Genomic DNA, 15,832 nt, shown 5'->3' with positions numbered 1-15,832 from the left:
CTCTGGGACACATGATAAGTGAGAGAGGTTGGCGCCCGACAGGGTGCACAATCCAAACTAATATCAGAGGGAGAGCCAGCAAGGCCCTGGCACCGGGACAGAATTAGACACTGTGTGAGTGTGTGCGTGTGTGTGTGGCTAGTCAGGGGATCTAAACTTTGTTGACATATGGAGACGGATGGCGGCGCTATGCTGGGTAGGTGACGAGACATTCAGATGTGGAAGATCGAGGCTAATGACTCCCAGAATGCATCAGTTGGGATCTTAAGATTCAGTTTCAGCTGGGCTATTTCAAACATTCTGTTCTGTTTTTCTAGATCCACTGGGTTTACTTTTGCTCCAAAGTATAATTGGACACTCATGTTCTACAGCAGGACAATAAATCATCCTGTGTCAATGTCCATATCTACAATGCATTATAGACATACTTATAATCTATTTTAATATGATCATAGTAGTATATAGTATAATTATAGTTATCAGAATTCATAAATATTCCTAAAGCTTTACCACAATTATCATAATACATGATAAAGCATTTTATAATGACTGATATGGTCAACTATCATAATACTTGCATAGATTATAGCGTATAATAAAAAAAGAGTTAAATCAAATATATAGATTTAGAATCAATTAACATTACATTCATAAATGCAGTCCTTTTATTCATCTTCTCTTTTCAATGAACAATTCTCTAAGTTTATTTCATTATTTCATTATTTATTTCTTCACTTAAAGTACCTAATGATCACTTAGAGTAACATATTATAATACATCATAACAGTTATTATAATGAATTAAAAAATGATTAGAATGTATTACTTATGTGATAATTATAATATACTATGATCCTGCAAAGAGATGTCAGCAATTATGAGGTATTTTGATACCTGACCTTATAAATCATAAAATGCTTTATAGTGTATATAATTTATTATAAATATATTTTTACCATTATAGGTATAGATATTATAGCCATCGGTGTAAACTATTACCATGATTTTTTTTGTGGAAGAGTCCAGAGGTTTAAAAAACCAAAGAAAACAGAGGCCATGATTCAGGTGTGTTAGTCTGTTAACTTTTTTATAAACCTAAACACAAACCCATCAGAGCAAAGAAATTATTTGATGCAACAGTTCACACAATAATCACAATCACAAAATGTACTGAATCATCTACACATCACATCCAATACAGCAGAACTATGAGCCTAATTCTCATGTAGCACATGAGAATTACATGGTTTACAATGTAAAATACTGAGAATAAACATTTGTTTTGATCAAGGAGGAACTTTCTAGACACTGGCAACACATATTAGTGAACCTATTTTTTTCTTTATTCCACAGGCTTTTTCAGTGATATATGAATACATCTTATCATATCTAAAATTGATTATAAGTAAATGAGCAATTTCAATTTGCTGAAGAAAGCTGCTGGATGTGGGCAAAAGCTCTGGGAAAAACTTGCAAGTGACCTTTAAAGGACTAGTGCGTAAGATTTAGCAGCATCTAGCATCTATACATGGCCTTATTTTCAGGCAATTATACATTAATGAAAACATATTTCTGAACAATATATTCTTTTTTAAAATTTATATTCCTGCCTAATTCTCCCAGTAGATCCCCATAAATCTTACACTCCTGAGGCTTTACTATGAGAATATAAATCTATAAAATTGCTCTCAGCAAGAGGTCAAAAGGTCTGGAATCATTGATTTGGCAAATGCTTTTGTCCAGAGTGACTTACAGTGAATGCAATCAACCTGAAAACTGTAACTGTATTCTGTTTAAAGGAGATGAGATGTTGATAAGTGCAAACATGGCATGCAAAGGTGTCATCTGAAAACATGTGGGTTTATACGCCACAGTCTGTTGTGTTCCCCCATCTGCGTTTGACTCATTTTGGGTCAGTGGTGTATGACAGGATCCTCACAATCCTCTATACTCTGGCTGCCAGCCATAAAGCTTTAAACTGCAATATCAGCTCATTTTCATTGACCTACAAATGCATTTATGTTATATTGCCATGTCAGGTTAAGATGTCCGATTTTGTTGCTAATCACATTCGCATGTCAGGGACGTAGAATTTATTGCCGCTAGGAAGCACATAAATAAGAGCAGACAACCGTCCCTGACAGAGCAATTACCAGAGAGGTTTAAAAAGCACAAGTCAGAGAGGTCTGAGTCTCCACGAGGAGCAGTCCTCTTTAAATTAACCTTTCACCTCTGGATTAGATTTCCTTTGAAGAATCATCTCAGCAAGATGCAGTACATGGGTTTCTATGAGGGCACATATATCAAGTTGCTTTGTAACTGAATGGATGGGGAGGAGGTTAATATACTGGGGTGACAAGCTGCTGTATATACAGAGTCATTTAATTTAGGCACAGGAGGCAGTTAATTACAGTAAATATCAGATAATTAGGGCAAATCTTCCTTCTGCACCCATCTACCAGTTTGATAAAAGATAAAAAAAGATAATTAATATAATTAATATAATCACAATCACAGTTATCTCTGAGTCCCCTCTTGTTTGCAGTCACTATTGAGCCTGTTGCTAAAGCCTTAAGACAGAATGATTGGATTGAGGGAATAACTCACGGAGGTCAGATGCATAAAGTTTCTCTTTACGCAAATGACCTCCTTTTTATTACAAACCCTATTCTTCCTCACGTCTTTTCCTTGCTCAACCCTTTGGGGTCATCTCAGGGTATAAAGCTTAACTTACATAAAAATGAATATTTTCCTTTATCTCTCTCCCCCTCTCTCTAAATTAATATACCCTTCAAGGTTGTAGAGGACTCTTTCAAATATCTTGGTGTAACTATTACTCAGACTTACTCAGAACTCTTCTAAGCTAATTTCACCCTTCTTCTTGAGTGCTGCAAAGCCGTCTTTGCACGATGGGCAGCTCTTCCTCTTTCTTTGATTGGCAAGTGAAGATGAGTGAAGATGAATACTCTCCCTGAACTTCTTTATTTGTTTCAATGTCTCCCCATTTTTATATCTCGCTCATTCTTTAAAACACCACAACAACTCATTACAGGCTGTATTTGGGGGGTTAAACCAGCACACATACGTAAAGAGTTCCTCGAGAGGCCTAAATGGCTTCCAACTGTCCAATTGGGCTTTGAGTCTTTTCGGCTTCTTCCTTCTAATAATGTGAACTGTCCTGCGTGGGTTAACATTGAGGCATCCCTCTGTCGTCCCTACTCCCTGCCAGCCCTGTCCGGGGCATCGCTCCCCCTTCTGGTCTCAATTCCCAAACAAAACGTGGTTGTATGACATTCTTTAAAGATTTTAAAGCAATTTAAACTTTCCTTTGGTCCTCAGCACATCTCTCTCTTCTCCCCGCTCTCTAATAACCCCTTATTTCCCCCCTCTATCCATTCCTTTGCTTTTAATATCAGGCATACCAAAGGCATACAAAATCTTGAGTACTTGTACATAGATAATATCTTTGTCAGCTTCTCCCAGCTCTCAGAAAAATTCAACCTACCACGCTGCCTGGTGAGGGACTTTGTTAGGAAGAAATTTCCCAATTTCCCATCTTTCCCTCTTAAAGCCCACCTGGATCACATTGCAGCCATGCTTTTTGCAATCTCAAAGGGGGAAGTTTGCCAAGGTATATGAATATATTCACGGCTGTGCCTTGTTAATTGATGTTGACATGCATCCAAGGAAAATTCAATAAAAAAAAGTTTAAAAAAAAAGGAAAATTGTAATTATTTTCACAGAACCTTGTTTTTTTTAGTTTTGTTATAGCATTCAAATCTGATCCAAACTTAAGAGTAACAGTATTTCTTAGTATCAAGATCAAAAAGATAAAATGTTTTAAGTGAAGTATCAGATCGCACAGACAGAAAACAGTGAACTTGTGAACTAACTTGTTCCAGGCGACTGTTCCTGATACTCTCTGCATCTCTCCCAGCGCTGCAAGCAACAGGGATGATTTTCCACATCCCACCTGGCCCACAATCATTGTCAGCTTACCTTCGATGACAGAAAGAGAGGCAATATCACATTAAGTAAACATGTAAACACCAGAAGGAAACTGGGCAGAGAAGCAAATAATCAGAGGAACTGAGGAGGTGAATCACACTGCCTGATTCTCACCAAAAGGAATCTTTATGTCCACATTAGAAAGTGTTGGTGGTCCATCGGTCCAGGTGAAATAACCGCTAGTTATCTGAGGAGAGCAGAGCACAGACTCATCCAGGTGTCAAACAGAGATTAACTCACTCTTTGACACGTAAACAGTAAACTTGTCATCAATTTAAATGATGTAGAGCAGCACTGAGGCAATCAGGAGTAAGTGTGATTCTTATTCACTTTAGGATGCTGATGTTATTCAATTAAACCCCAAGATATTGTGAATGATGTACAGAGAATTAATTGAGCAGGCGAATCACTGCAGTATTTCAATGAGCAGCATCCCAGATATTAATAATGATGATATGCAGTACCCCTCTAAGGCAAATCAGTGCAATTTTGAAAACTGCAATGGATATTAGACACAAAAGAAATTCGATGCATTAGTCCTACTGTGGATGACAGACCATCCTGTGATGATGAAACAGTATACATATGTATATACTCTGTATAATTCAATGTTAAAAGTAAACCTTTCTTTAAAGTTGAGAGAGGCTGGACAGAAGGTTTTACTCAGCAGGTACTCTTTCTTTCTACTGCAACTGTAATTTGGACATTTCAACAAGAGCACAGGAGAAAAACAGCTTTTCTCTAAAACCAGTACAATGTAGCTTCTATATGGACTAAATCACTACTTTTTGATGCCTGCGATCCATTTTTGAAACAATGTCCTGTATGCTGTCCTGTGACTGTGACAATGGATGAAGTGCTACGACCAGGTCCAAAGAGAAAGAGATGGCAAAGAGATGATGCTTAGGGTTTTTGTAATTTATGGTTTCTTTTTTGTGTCAACAAATGTTTTGGCAATGTATATGTATTTTCAGTGCTAATGCACGTATGCGTTGACTGTTCTTACAATGTGGAGAGACTAAGGATGTATGGATTGGACTGTGGATTGTGTGTTCAGTGTATTCATGTGATATACTCGAACAATAGCTCTCAAAAAATCAATCAGTCTTGAATGAAGTGTTTCATTTAGCACTTGCTACTTGTGTGTGTGTAAAAACTGTGATTATCTAGTTTACCTGAAGCCATGTTCAAAACCATATTCCTCAGTATTAACACCTTTTAAGAAGCTTTGCTACTCTGTTCCTGCAGTCTCTACAGAGAGGAGTAGAAAAAAACAATCTTTCTGAATAATTTACTGTTACACTTGCAATCTATAACATCTTTTGGATTATTCAGAACCAGTCTTTTTCTTATTATTTTCCAGTTATTGCTTCTGATGCTCACTTTGATGTCCTGATAATGACTGTGGTCCTGTTTTTGCAACTATTTTCATGTTTCTCTCCTGTGTACTTTTTATTTTGTATTCATCACCATAGCTGGTCAAGTGTAATGAGTTTTCAAGATGCTCTTGAAAATGACAGTGTGTATGAAAAGGCTGTAAACAATATATTTGTTTCTCTTGCAAAGAAATGTCTGCAGGTCATAACTGCTACATGCCTGGTGCAATAAAAAGAGAGAAAGTTTATTTTCTGTTATTTAGTTAATCAGTCTAATTTGAAATGCCTGACCTTTGACAAAAGGTAAAATCATCAAAACTGTGAAGCCACTCTGCTACAACACTACCTCAGTTTTTATAGAACTTCCTGGAACATTGCATTTTGTTAGTGACTCGGCCAGGTGTGTCTGGTGAAGTCTGGAGGAGGACACATTGGTCTCTCACCTTGATACAGATGTCAAGGTCCATATCCTGGGAGGGTCCGTCACCCTCGTGGTCCCTCTGTGAGCTGTAGTTGTTCCAGTCATCCCTCGGGGGGCGCTTCCGGTTCACCACCTTCAGGGGCTGGAGGTGTCGGGACAAAGAGGAGGAGGATGAAGGTTTAGAGGATGACTAGAGGAGGGTTGTGTAACGGCAGGCACAAAGGACAAAGGGATAAATGGCGATATCAGCAGGAAGACAACAAGGCGGAGGAAGAAACAACATTCACAGTAATAAGAGACAGACGAAATGCAGCATCAGAGGACACAGTAAGGAACAAACGTCCAATAATCGTGTGCACTTACCACAGCCTGGTATCTATTTTGGTTGTGGTTGCTGGAGCCAGAGGTTACCATCGCTCTGGGCTCCTGTTCATCTCCAATTTCATCACTTGAGAAAAACTCGCTAAGCTTCTGAACACTGTGAATGAAACGGAGAAATCCAGTTATTAATGATGAAAAATCTGTAATGTAAATCAGAAAGTCATAACGGGGTTCATTCATCTTTTCAAAAGTCAAATTCAAGCATTTTCAAATTTCTCCAGATGATATATTTCTGCACAGGGATAACAAATGAAGGGAAACACAACAAAGTTTCATGTTTCAAAACGTGTCACATGGCTCAAGTAGACTTTGCATCCTATAGAACCTGGCTGAGCCAATATTAGCAAATACTTTTGTTTTGTTTGTTGGTTTTCAAGCCATCATTTATTGAAACAGCAACCTCCTGCCATGTTGTCGTCTGTTAGCCTCCCACTTACTGTTTAATCAAGGGGCACTCATCAACAAAGAGAGATAGATCACACCAAGTGCAGCCACACGCTCAGAGTAGCTCAAGGCTCAAGTGTAATAGAACAATTAGGCTCTCTGACATATTTTATTTCTTTTTCTAAAATGCAAACCACTCAGTCAGAGAGCAATTTATTATTAAATTAATGCATTTTCAAGCAGTTTCAAGTAATTTATCCAAAATCCAAGCACTTTTCAAACCTCAAAAAATTATATTAAATTTCAAGTGGACTTCCAGCACCCATAAGGACCCTGTTATCAACAGACCGATGGATCTCTTTTGCTGCAGACAATGAATTCATGTTCATTCATGTAAAGATAACAGCATCCCTGCTGAACACACATATCTCTACATCGCTGAATTCAATTATCTTCTGTTTTGCTACCTAAATGAGAACAAATGGCTCCCTGAGACACAACATCCACATTGAATTACTAAATCTGTGCTAAATGACTGATCTGGAGCTTCCTCTCAGCTCGGACTCATCTCTGTGTGCATGTGTGTCTCATGGTTTAAGACAGTCAGTCTGCAGTATAGAAGTACAGGCAACACACCACAGTGAACCCTGTGTGATTACACCAAAACAATGACATCAGATGTCGCTATTATCAGCAGCACCACATAACTCTAAAAAGGAAATCTGGTTAAATATATTTATAGCCGCACCGTGACTTTGCATTTACAATGCTGTCAGCCTGTTTTTCCTCTACAAGGAAACATTCTCTCCTGCTGAAGTGTGAAGATAAACTGAGGTGCTGAGTCTACGTAGGATGCAGGGTTTTTTCTTCCTGACAAAGTGTGTCAGATCACACAGTCCCAAAAATAGACATCTCAAAGGATCACAGGCAGAGAAAAAGACACTCCAGTTAAAATAAGGTGCTCACACCAGCACACACTCGTATCATTTGTCCTCCAGTCAGGCCGTACAGGAAAAGTGTGATTTAAGGCAATCCTGTTGCAGAGTTTTATCACACACACTGTTACACTCCCACCCTGTGATAATTTCTGAAATGTACTCGAAGGGGTGACGGGATTTAAACTGACACTCCCTCAGTGCTGGCAGAGTGTGAAGAGTTCTGCTTCATCGACTTTATGAGACATCCTTAGAAGACTGTTTAATCTTCTTTGCAGTAAATTAACTCATACTTAATTCTGTTAACAATCCGTGTACAGATAAACACTTCAGATAAAGCCACGCGTTTGTTATTCACAGAACAACAGGCATGATGAAAATTAAATTGTTCTCTCTCATGGAAAATGAATACCTACATTTTACATTTATAGTCTGAGCTCAGGGGAAGCCTTGTAATTAGAGATGCATGATATTGGATTTTTGCTAATATTCAATCTGCTGCTCTGACATTTTCCAACTCGTTTTGTCTGATTGCCAAAGCTGGTACTAATTTTTATGCACCTAATTGATCCTTCTTAAGTCCTGCCCCTTTTTACTCTGTGCTCCAATAACAGTGAAACCTCAGTCAACTTTCTCATTTCCTCGTTCCTGTAGATATGTGTTAGACTTGTCTATATTACATTGAAAAGTAAATCAGATTTTGAAAATGGTTGAAAGTTGGTACTGGAGGACTTATGAAAGTCACTTACAATCACATCTTAAGTTAGCTAATATTAGTTAAATACTAGCTAACTACTGTAGCTATTGATTGGTGTAGATTTGCCAGTAGCTAGTAAGATAGCATTTTACTAACATTAGCTATCAGATGTAATTACTTAGCAAATGATTGATGTAGATTAGCTAGCTAGATGAAAACAGTTCAGTGAAATGGGGCTTGGTTTAGTATGAGTTAATTGCATAATAATATTTTAATTGCTGTCGTGGAATTAACATATTATACCTACTCTTATCGTGATAAGATTTCACTGGTGCCTGCTTCTTTTTATTCTTCACAAATTTGTCATAATTTCAGGATGGTGACGCAGCTACATTTGTAGTGCTTAAGGAATGTGATCTGGCTTCTTCTCACATGACAGCCGCTGCTCAATCATTGCAAAAAGAAACTTTCCTATTGGTTTTCTAAGACTTAAAAAACTTTCACACCGCTGATATACTCACACTGCGTATGCATAATTAAACAATGATCTTATAAGCCTGACATATCAGCGGAAATGTTAATTTTGGGCCAATACAATATTTTGTCTCAAAGCTTTTTTTGCCAATACTGATGACACAACAATATTATCATGTATTCCTACTTTTGCTCTCTAATATTGAAGTTGCTGCTGTGTTTTCCCTTTTCTACAATGACCTTTCCTCAACATCTAACTTTTAAGATGAGACAGTATGCATAACAGTAGATGCAACACTTTATATTAAGACTTATATATGCTGCGTACCTGTCATTCTCTTGTTTTCTAAAGGTCAACTTTATGGTCACATATACAGTAATATCCAATGTACAATGAACAGTGAAATTCAGTCTCTGCATTCAGCCCATCCTCAGTATTGGGAGCAGTGGCCCTTAGAACAACTTCTACCTAAAGTGAATTATGATATATAAACAGAACTCCCTCTGCACAGCCAGTATCAGGGATCAGGTGTTGGTCGGAACATCTCAGGTGAAAACATCAACATAAACCACTGCACGCTGAACTGAGTTACTGTGATTTTATGTATATGTGATATCTTGTGCAGCAGAGCAGACCTCTACAGATAAAAGCATGTAAACTGAAAAACAGGTCGATCATTTGCATCCAAATTGCCCTACAAAGATCAATAAAAATATAAGAAGTGTACCCACATCAGCTTTATTACTCAGTATAATAAGCGAAACATTGTACACATCCAGAAGCATGATACGATTGGGAGTTATTTAGTACTGAATGGAGAGAGCTGTCTACAGTAGCCTAATCACAACAGACGTCTTGACTGCAAAACTAATTGTGAAGCTAATCACTGAAATAAATGAGCATGACGTTCCAGCGTCAGACACAAGTGCACAAAAACAACGGTGAAATGAAGCACTCTGTTACAAGAACAAAGGCTGATCACTAATCCATCTACTGCAGGAAAAGGTCAAGTGTTTTAATCTAATCATGTAGCTTTGCACAACTCTGCTCACTGTCTGCAGGGTTTCTGTTGTTTCAGCAAACATCTCCATCCACATGACTGTTTTCAGACATTTCCCAACCAATAAACAAACAAAACCAAAACAAATCAGTGATTCCTGGTTTATCTCAAACTGTATTCTTTTTAATTCATTTTATGAAAAAAGTATAAATCCGATGTTGCGATCTACTGTAACATCTTTAGTTTCTCACCTAACAAGAGCCTTGACGGTGGAGCGCACCACACTGGAGAGCAGGAAGAGGGGGGTGACCAGGATGTGAAAGAGGGACAGAGAGGCAAAGGCCACAGCTGGGGACAGATCAGCGTCCTCAGAGATGTGAACATGAACAACAAACGTCTGCAGGATGAGAGGGAGGACAGAATGGCCTAAGGTTAGTCTCAATAGCATGGATTTAGATCCTGAAACCTGTGAACTGGTAACTTTTGATTGACTGAAAGTTCAAGGTAAAGGAAGACAAAAGTCATGATCTGACTGTCAGCATCAAGCTGCTGTTAAACTTTTTGTTGTTTATACCAGTCCCCGTCCTTGGTATCTGTCTGACTTCTCTAATTTGTCACCACTTGAGACAATAACCGTGAAGGACTTCTATAAATACAGACAGGATTTAGTGTGGTGCTGTCAGAGTCCTCCACTGTGTCACTTGAAATCTGGACATCACTCTGACTGCCTGACACTGTCTCTGCTCTGTCCTTCACACAGGGGAAAATTGACAGGATGCCCTCTGCACAGTAGTTACTGGCTCTCTTTATAACTAGATGCTAATATATGCAGACTCATCTTAAGCAGATGTTGCACCCTTAAAATGACAGGATTCTTGTGTTGTGCACAATGACAACAATGACTACATTACAGCTGTAAAGCAGTCTGACGTTGTACTGTGCTGTTCAAAACAACAGTGCACTTTTTTCTGTATAAGCAACAGTGGAAATAAAAGATATCAGGATCGGCCAAAAGCAATAGTTAAATAATTCACAAAAAAAGGAAATTAGACTACATCCTTCTGTAACATCCAGACCTATTTCCATGAAATTTGTAAAATTCAAATATTTCTAGGTCACAAAGCAAAGCATAAAAAATAATTCATATTTAGGTGAATTAATGGTAGAGTTAGAAGTTAAACTCACCGTCAATACAGCTGCGATGGGAATAGCTGCATTCATGAAAACTGAAAGAAACGGATGGGATGATGTGAAGACATTTTCCAGAACTTTAATCAGAAAAAACAGACAATGTAAAATAACTTTTTTTTTGTTTGAAATTCTGTTAAAACTTCTCAATTTTATTTTTTGTTCAGTTGAATGATTTCTTGGTTATGTGTGGGATGAGAAAATTTAATAACATACAAGGTTCAATTATTTATCATTCTGCAACACAGGGTTGTAGAACAAAATGCTAATTGAAGTTTATAATAAATGTCACAAGTCTTAAAAATAAGCTATTTTTTATGGTGCAGTGTGGAGGATGAATTGACCATTCTCACAGCCTGTGGAAAGAAGCTGCACTGCTGTCTGGTGTCACTGCAGTGGACACTTCTCGCCCAAAAGCAGCAGAGTGAACAGGCTGTGGCCGACGTGTGTATTATAAACACATCCTTTTCAAAAAATAATTTGGAAAAACAATTAAATAGAGAATAGTTTTCTTTCTTTTGTCTCTCCATTGTTAAGTAGGCTTTAAATTCAAAACGTGGCGACACATTATTTAAAAATGCATGAGTGTCAAGATAAAAACAAAGTTGTTACTGCAGCAATAGTGTGGTTTCAACCTGGTGAGAAATGTTTTTTTTATTATTATTATTGCCGTGAAATTGTTCTGGTCCATTACTCCGGGGAAATTGTCCAGGAGGAAACTTAAATGTTGCTCGTTTTAATCCTGTGGGACTTAAAATTGATTTTAGATTGGACACAGCCTATTAAAGGACTGGAGCCATGCAGGCTGCAGCCACTTTTCATCTGAGAGTGTGGAGGAAGATAAGAGGGACCATTTGCAGGAGAACAAACATGTATTGAGTGACCATGTTGTGCTGTGATGTCTTAGGTACTGTAAATGGCAAAACATTATCTTTACATTCTGTTATTTTTATACTAAAGTGTTGAATTATAGATGTTGACTGAAAATTGTGGGTTCAATAAAGTTGGTTTACAATAGAAACACATTAGTCAAGTAAACAGTGATTTACTTTTGTGCCATTCTGATTTTTTTTTTTTTGCAGTATTTCATGAAGTTCAGATATCAGAGAGCAAAGTTCAGTGTGTGCAGAGGACTCAGTAAATGCCTTACTGGATATGGATGTGTAAAGAGCGAAGGCCTGCAAGCTGGTGAGCTCTTTGCCCCGGGTCTCCTCCACACTGTCACAGAAGATGTGTTCCCAGGCATACAGCTTCAGCAACTTGATGCCTCGCAGCAGTTCATTGGTCTTCTTTAGACGTTCACTGGAGTATTCCTGTTGGTTGGAAGGGACACTTTGATCACAGAGCTTTAATATAACACATAAGAGGTGCAGCAAGAGGGCGATATGAACGTAATCACCTCTACATCCCAAGTTCAACCGCCTACACAAACATCTAGACCTTCAAAACAAAGAGGTTTTTTTTCTTCTGGTATAAATGAGGTGTGAGTGAGTGTGTTTGTGTGTGTGCATGTGACAGTATGATTCATCGTCATCGTTACATCCACCTCATTACCTGGTATGATGGGGAAAACAATATTGACCAACTCTGTTTGCAGAGTCCTGCATGATCTCTTTGAAACACAACACACACACACACTGAACACACTGTTAACATTTTATTTCACCATGTGATTAGATTGTTGGTATCCAGGCACTCCGGTAAAAACTAGTCACTACCTTCAGTTTCTGCATGATGTACTGGACTTTACAGCCACTCTACAGCAGAAATAAACATGTTTACAGCCTGGTTCAAAAATGGTTTTGGTCTCTATAGCTAATTTTTTACTTCTTGACGACTGTAAGAGGTTGCATTTTTAGATAAATCACCCATTTAAAGTGTAGGAAGGATTAAAGTTATGCATAATTAGGAGCATGCCCACTCTACCTCTTCACCCACTTTTGGATTAGCTGTTAGTCAGGCCACATTCAGATAGAACCAGCATTGTTGCAAAAACACTTATCATCTCATTTATTTGGGAAGTACTTTTAAGTTGTGGTCTCCTGTAGGGCTACAGGAGATGCCAGGAAAAAAAAATCAACACATGCAGGAGAAAAGCTGAATCAACTTTTGGAAAAACACAAGCTGAAGTGAAGTTGCAGTAGCCGATCATGAGCTGGTGATCCACAATCAGCCTGAAATGTCTGAAACTGGGAGCTACTCAGTCATGAGTTCATAGACTAAAAGATTTTTTCTTTGATAATTTTGTATAATCACCTTCGTCTGGGTCTGGCTGCAACTTATGCCACATTATAGTGATGTCTTTACCAAGAAGCTTCCTTCCATTTAACATAATTTGTTTGTTTATGAGAGAGAGAGAGAGAGAGAGAGAGAGAGAGAGAGAGAGAGAGAGAGAGAGAGAGAGAGAGAGAGAGAGAGAGAGCACAGCTGTGGTCATGCAAGGGTGACACTGAATGAGGAAAGAAAGCGCTGGCAGTGAGAAAGCCAGTGGATCACACAAATAAAATATTATTTCCTGATTGTTTCACAGCTGTTATGTTCTGAGCACAAACAACCCAGCATACCCTCATACCGCTGCACAACCCTGCAGCTAATCTGTGCAACACCTGATTCTGTTTGAATGTGGCCTTAGCCAAGTCAGGCACGACCATGAGTGCAACAGCCAGATCCACCACACTATGAGCTTTGCAATGACTCTTTAGAAACCTATGAGAGACATCCACACCATAAATGTCTGTACCAAATTTCATGGCAATCCATCCTCTAGTTGTTGAGACTATATCGGTCCAAAGTGGTGAACCAACAGATCAGCTGCTTACCCAACTATCAGTGTCCACCATAGCTGTTAGCATTTATTAAAACTGATTAAAAAAAAATAGTCACAAACTGTACTGTATCTCTGTACAAGAGGAAATAAAAAGACTCACCAGAGTGCTCTTTTGTGTTTGGGACAGCTTGGTGGCCACAAAGTACTGTACAGGAGCTAACACAGCGATGACAGTTGCTCCAATCAAGGCACTGATTCCCAAGAGGTAGTAGAGCAGGATCACTCCCACAATAATCTGAGAGAGGAAGAACGACAGAAAAGATATTAACCTTGTAGAGAGAAAAGTGATGAATATTATCACATTATCACAGTGCATTGATTTGTGAGAAGCAGTGACCTTGAGCATAGAGCATCAGCATACAGTACATGCAAGAATTTATCATTCAAGAGACACTGAGCCCAAAACTTCAGATACCTGCTATGAACAAAGCACATATTAAGACAATTACAACAGCCTTTGAGAAAAATGGATAAAGCTTACAAACGAAGGAATCAGCTTATTTCTACAAGGTTCTGGATTTCAAAAACATCTTTTTACTCAATCATCAGTCAGTGGGTTGAACAATGAGTTAAGAATGATCCTCCTTAAATATTTATGAAGATTAAGCTTTATTAATCCCCCACATACAATAACTCTCTCACCCCTAGTTAATAGCAGAGATGAGTCATATTTCCACCTGTCTTTGGCTCCTTTCCAGCCACCCACTGTCTTTGGCAACACATCGAACGTGTGTCGGATTCAGAAGTCCCCAGAACGCACAGAACCAGATGGAGATGGATATGATATTTCACACTGACACACCCTCTCCCTCATCTGTCACAGGATCATGTGTGTCACTGGGGATGAGGTGGGTAATTGGTAAAACCACAGCATGATATGATGTGATTTCCTCTGTAATGACTCTATAGAAAATAACACCCTTTCACAGCAACTGCCTCCCAGGTGTGAGTCATATGTAACCACAGCATCTGGCATGGCAGTTACAATGTAGAGCCACCAATCCCCACACATTCTCCGGTCGCCTCCCACATAAATCACACCTGATTCAAGTGGGTTGTTGTGGTTAAATGGCTTCATGCTACATATAATAACATGCAGTACCACTACTGCCTCTAATATAAGATTCATTCTCAGGGAACAGAATGTCTTTAAAAAAAATTGTGCTTATCTTGTAGATGTTGATTTTACAGGGTAAGCAAAAACTTTGACCTGCTGGTGGCGCTATATAAAAGGTAAGGGGATCACCAAAGTCATTATAGTTCATCCTGAGGAATACAAGAATATCTGTTCCAAAATACAGATAATCCATCCAATAGTTGTTGAGTCTGGACAAAAGTGATGAACCACCACCAGCAGCGTAGCTAAAACAGGCCTGGCCCAGCAATCTGCTCTCTAGAAAGATACCAATACCGACATATCAGACCAGAACATGGGTACTTCGCAAGTAGTCATAGTCATTATTTTGTGACCTCGCCTGAACCTGAGTGTTTCAGATACAGCAATGAAGATTGATCTGTCATATTAGAGCTGAATCACAGATCAAAATTTTACAAAAACGCACTACGGCCTTCTGCAATTTTTATATTCCAAAAGGTGCAAAGGGTCAAAATACTTTACTAATAGCTTTACATCATACCCCTTCAATCTTCCCCTGTCCAAGTGGATCAGTGACCCAACACAGTGGCCAGATATTTATTTTCTGGACATCTACACATATCTAAATCATCAGCTAATTACCAGCTAAGTTAGGCTAAACGTTGTCTAAAATAACCAGGCTGTCAAAAACCATCTGTACGATCCAGGCTGAGATTCAGTTGGAGAAGACAGTTTACCGCCGCTCTGTACCTATGACTGTTCTCCAGCAGCCTCCCACTCAATCTAACACGCTAACTGTCAGCAGCATCACTGAGCTGTTTACCAGGCTGATAGTGAATATTCATGTATATTAGCGTCCTCAAATCTCAGCGTGAAAGCTTTATTTATTGAGTATTGTCGTTTGTAGTTTAACTGTCGTCTCTCAGGTTACAGTAACGTATGTGCAAGCGCTATTCTTGACCCCAAAAGGCGCTTGATGTGATGATGCCAGTCTTATGTATAAACACTTTTCTGTAGTTGGTGATTATCTTATGCAAAAGCAGTT

The 15,832-nt window shown here is 38.6% G+C and overlaps 1 protein-coding gene across 3 annotated transcripts in view; it reads right to left on the bottom strand.

The window, feature by feature from the left end:
- abcc8 (ATP-binding cassette, sub-family C (CFTR/MRP), member 8) overlaps nt 1-15,832 on the bottom strand; it is a 73,617-nt gene that overhangs the window by 30,943 nt on the left and 26,842 nt on the right. For 2 of the 3 annotated variants that reach the window (XM_084733283.1, XM_084733281.1), the window contains exons 10-17: nt 13,792-13,926; nt 12,015-12,177; nt 10,862-10,902; nt 9,928-10,073; nt 6,168-6,282; nt 5,827-5,994; nt 4,122-4,194; nt 3,893-3,998 (exon numbers count right to left, since the gene is read on the bottom strand). In XM_084733283.1, coding sequence (XP_084589409.1) covers nt 3,893-3,998; nt 4,122-4,194; nt 5,827-5,994; nt 6,168-6,282; nt 9,928-10,073; nt 10,862-10,902; nt 12,015-12,177; nt 13,792-13,926 — 947 coding nt within the window. The remainder of the gene's footprint in view (nt 1-3,892; nt 3,999-4,121; nt 4,195-5,826; nt 5,995-6,167; nt 6,283-9,927; nt 10,074-10,861; nt 10,903-12,014; nt 12,178-13,791; nt 13,927-15,832) is intronic. The other variant, XM_084733282.1, reaches the window with a different exon arrangement.

Source organism: Lutjanus erythropterus, chromosome 13 (genome assembly GCF_056507025.1).
Source record: "Lutjanus erythropterus isolate fLutEry1 chromosome 13, fLutEry1.hap2, whole genome shotgun sequence".
In the NCBI taxonomy this organism is placed as follows: domain Eukaryota; kingdom Metazoa; phylum Chordata; class Actinopteri; order Lutjaniformes; family Lutjanidae; genus Lutjanus; species Lutjanus erythropterus.
Note: the sequence above shows the minus strand (reverse complement) of the source record. Positions and strands in the feature narration are given on the sequence as shown.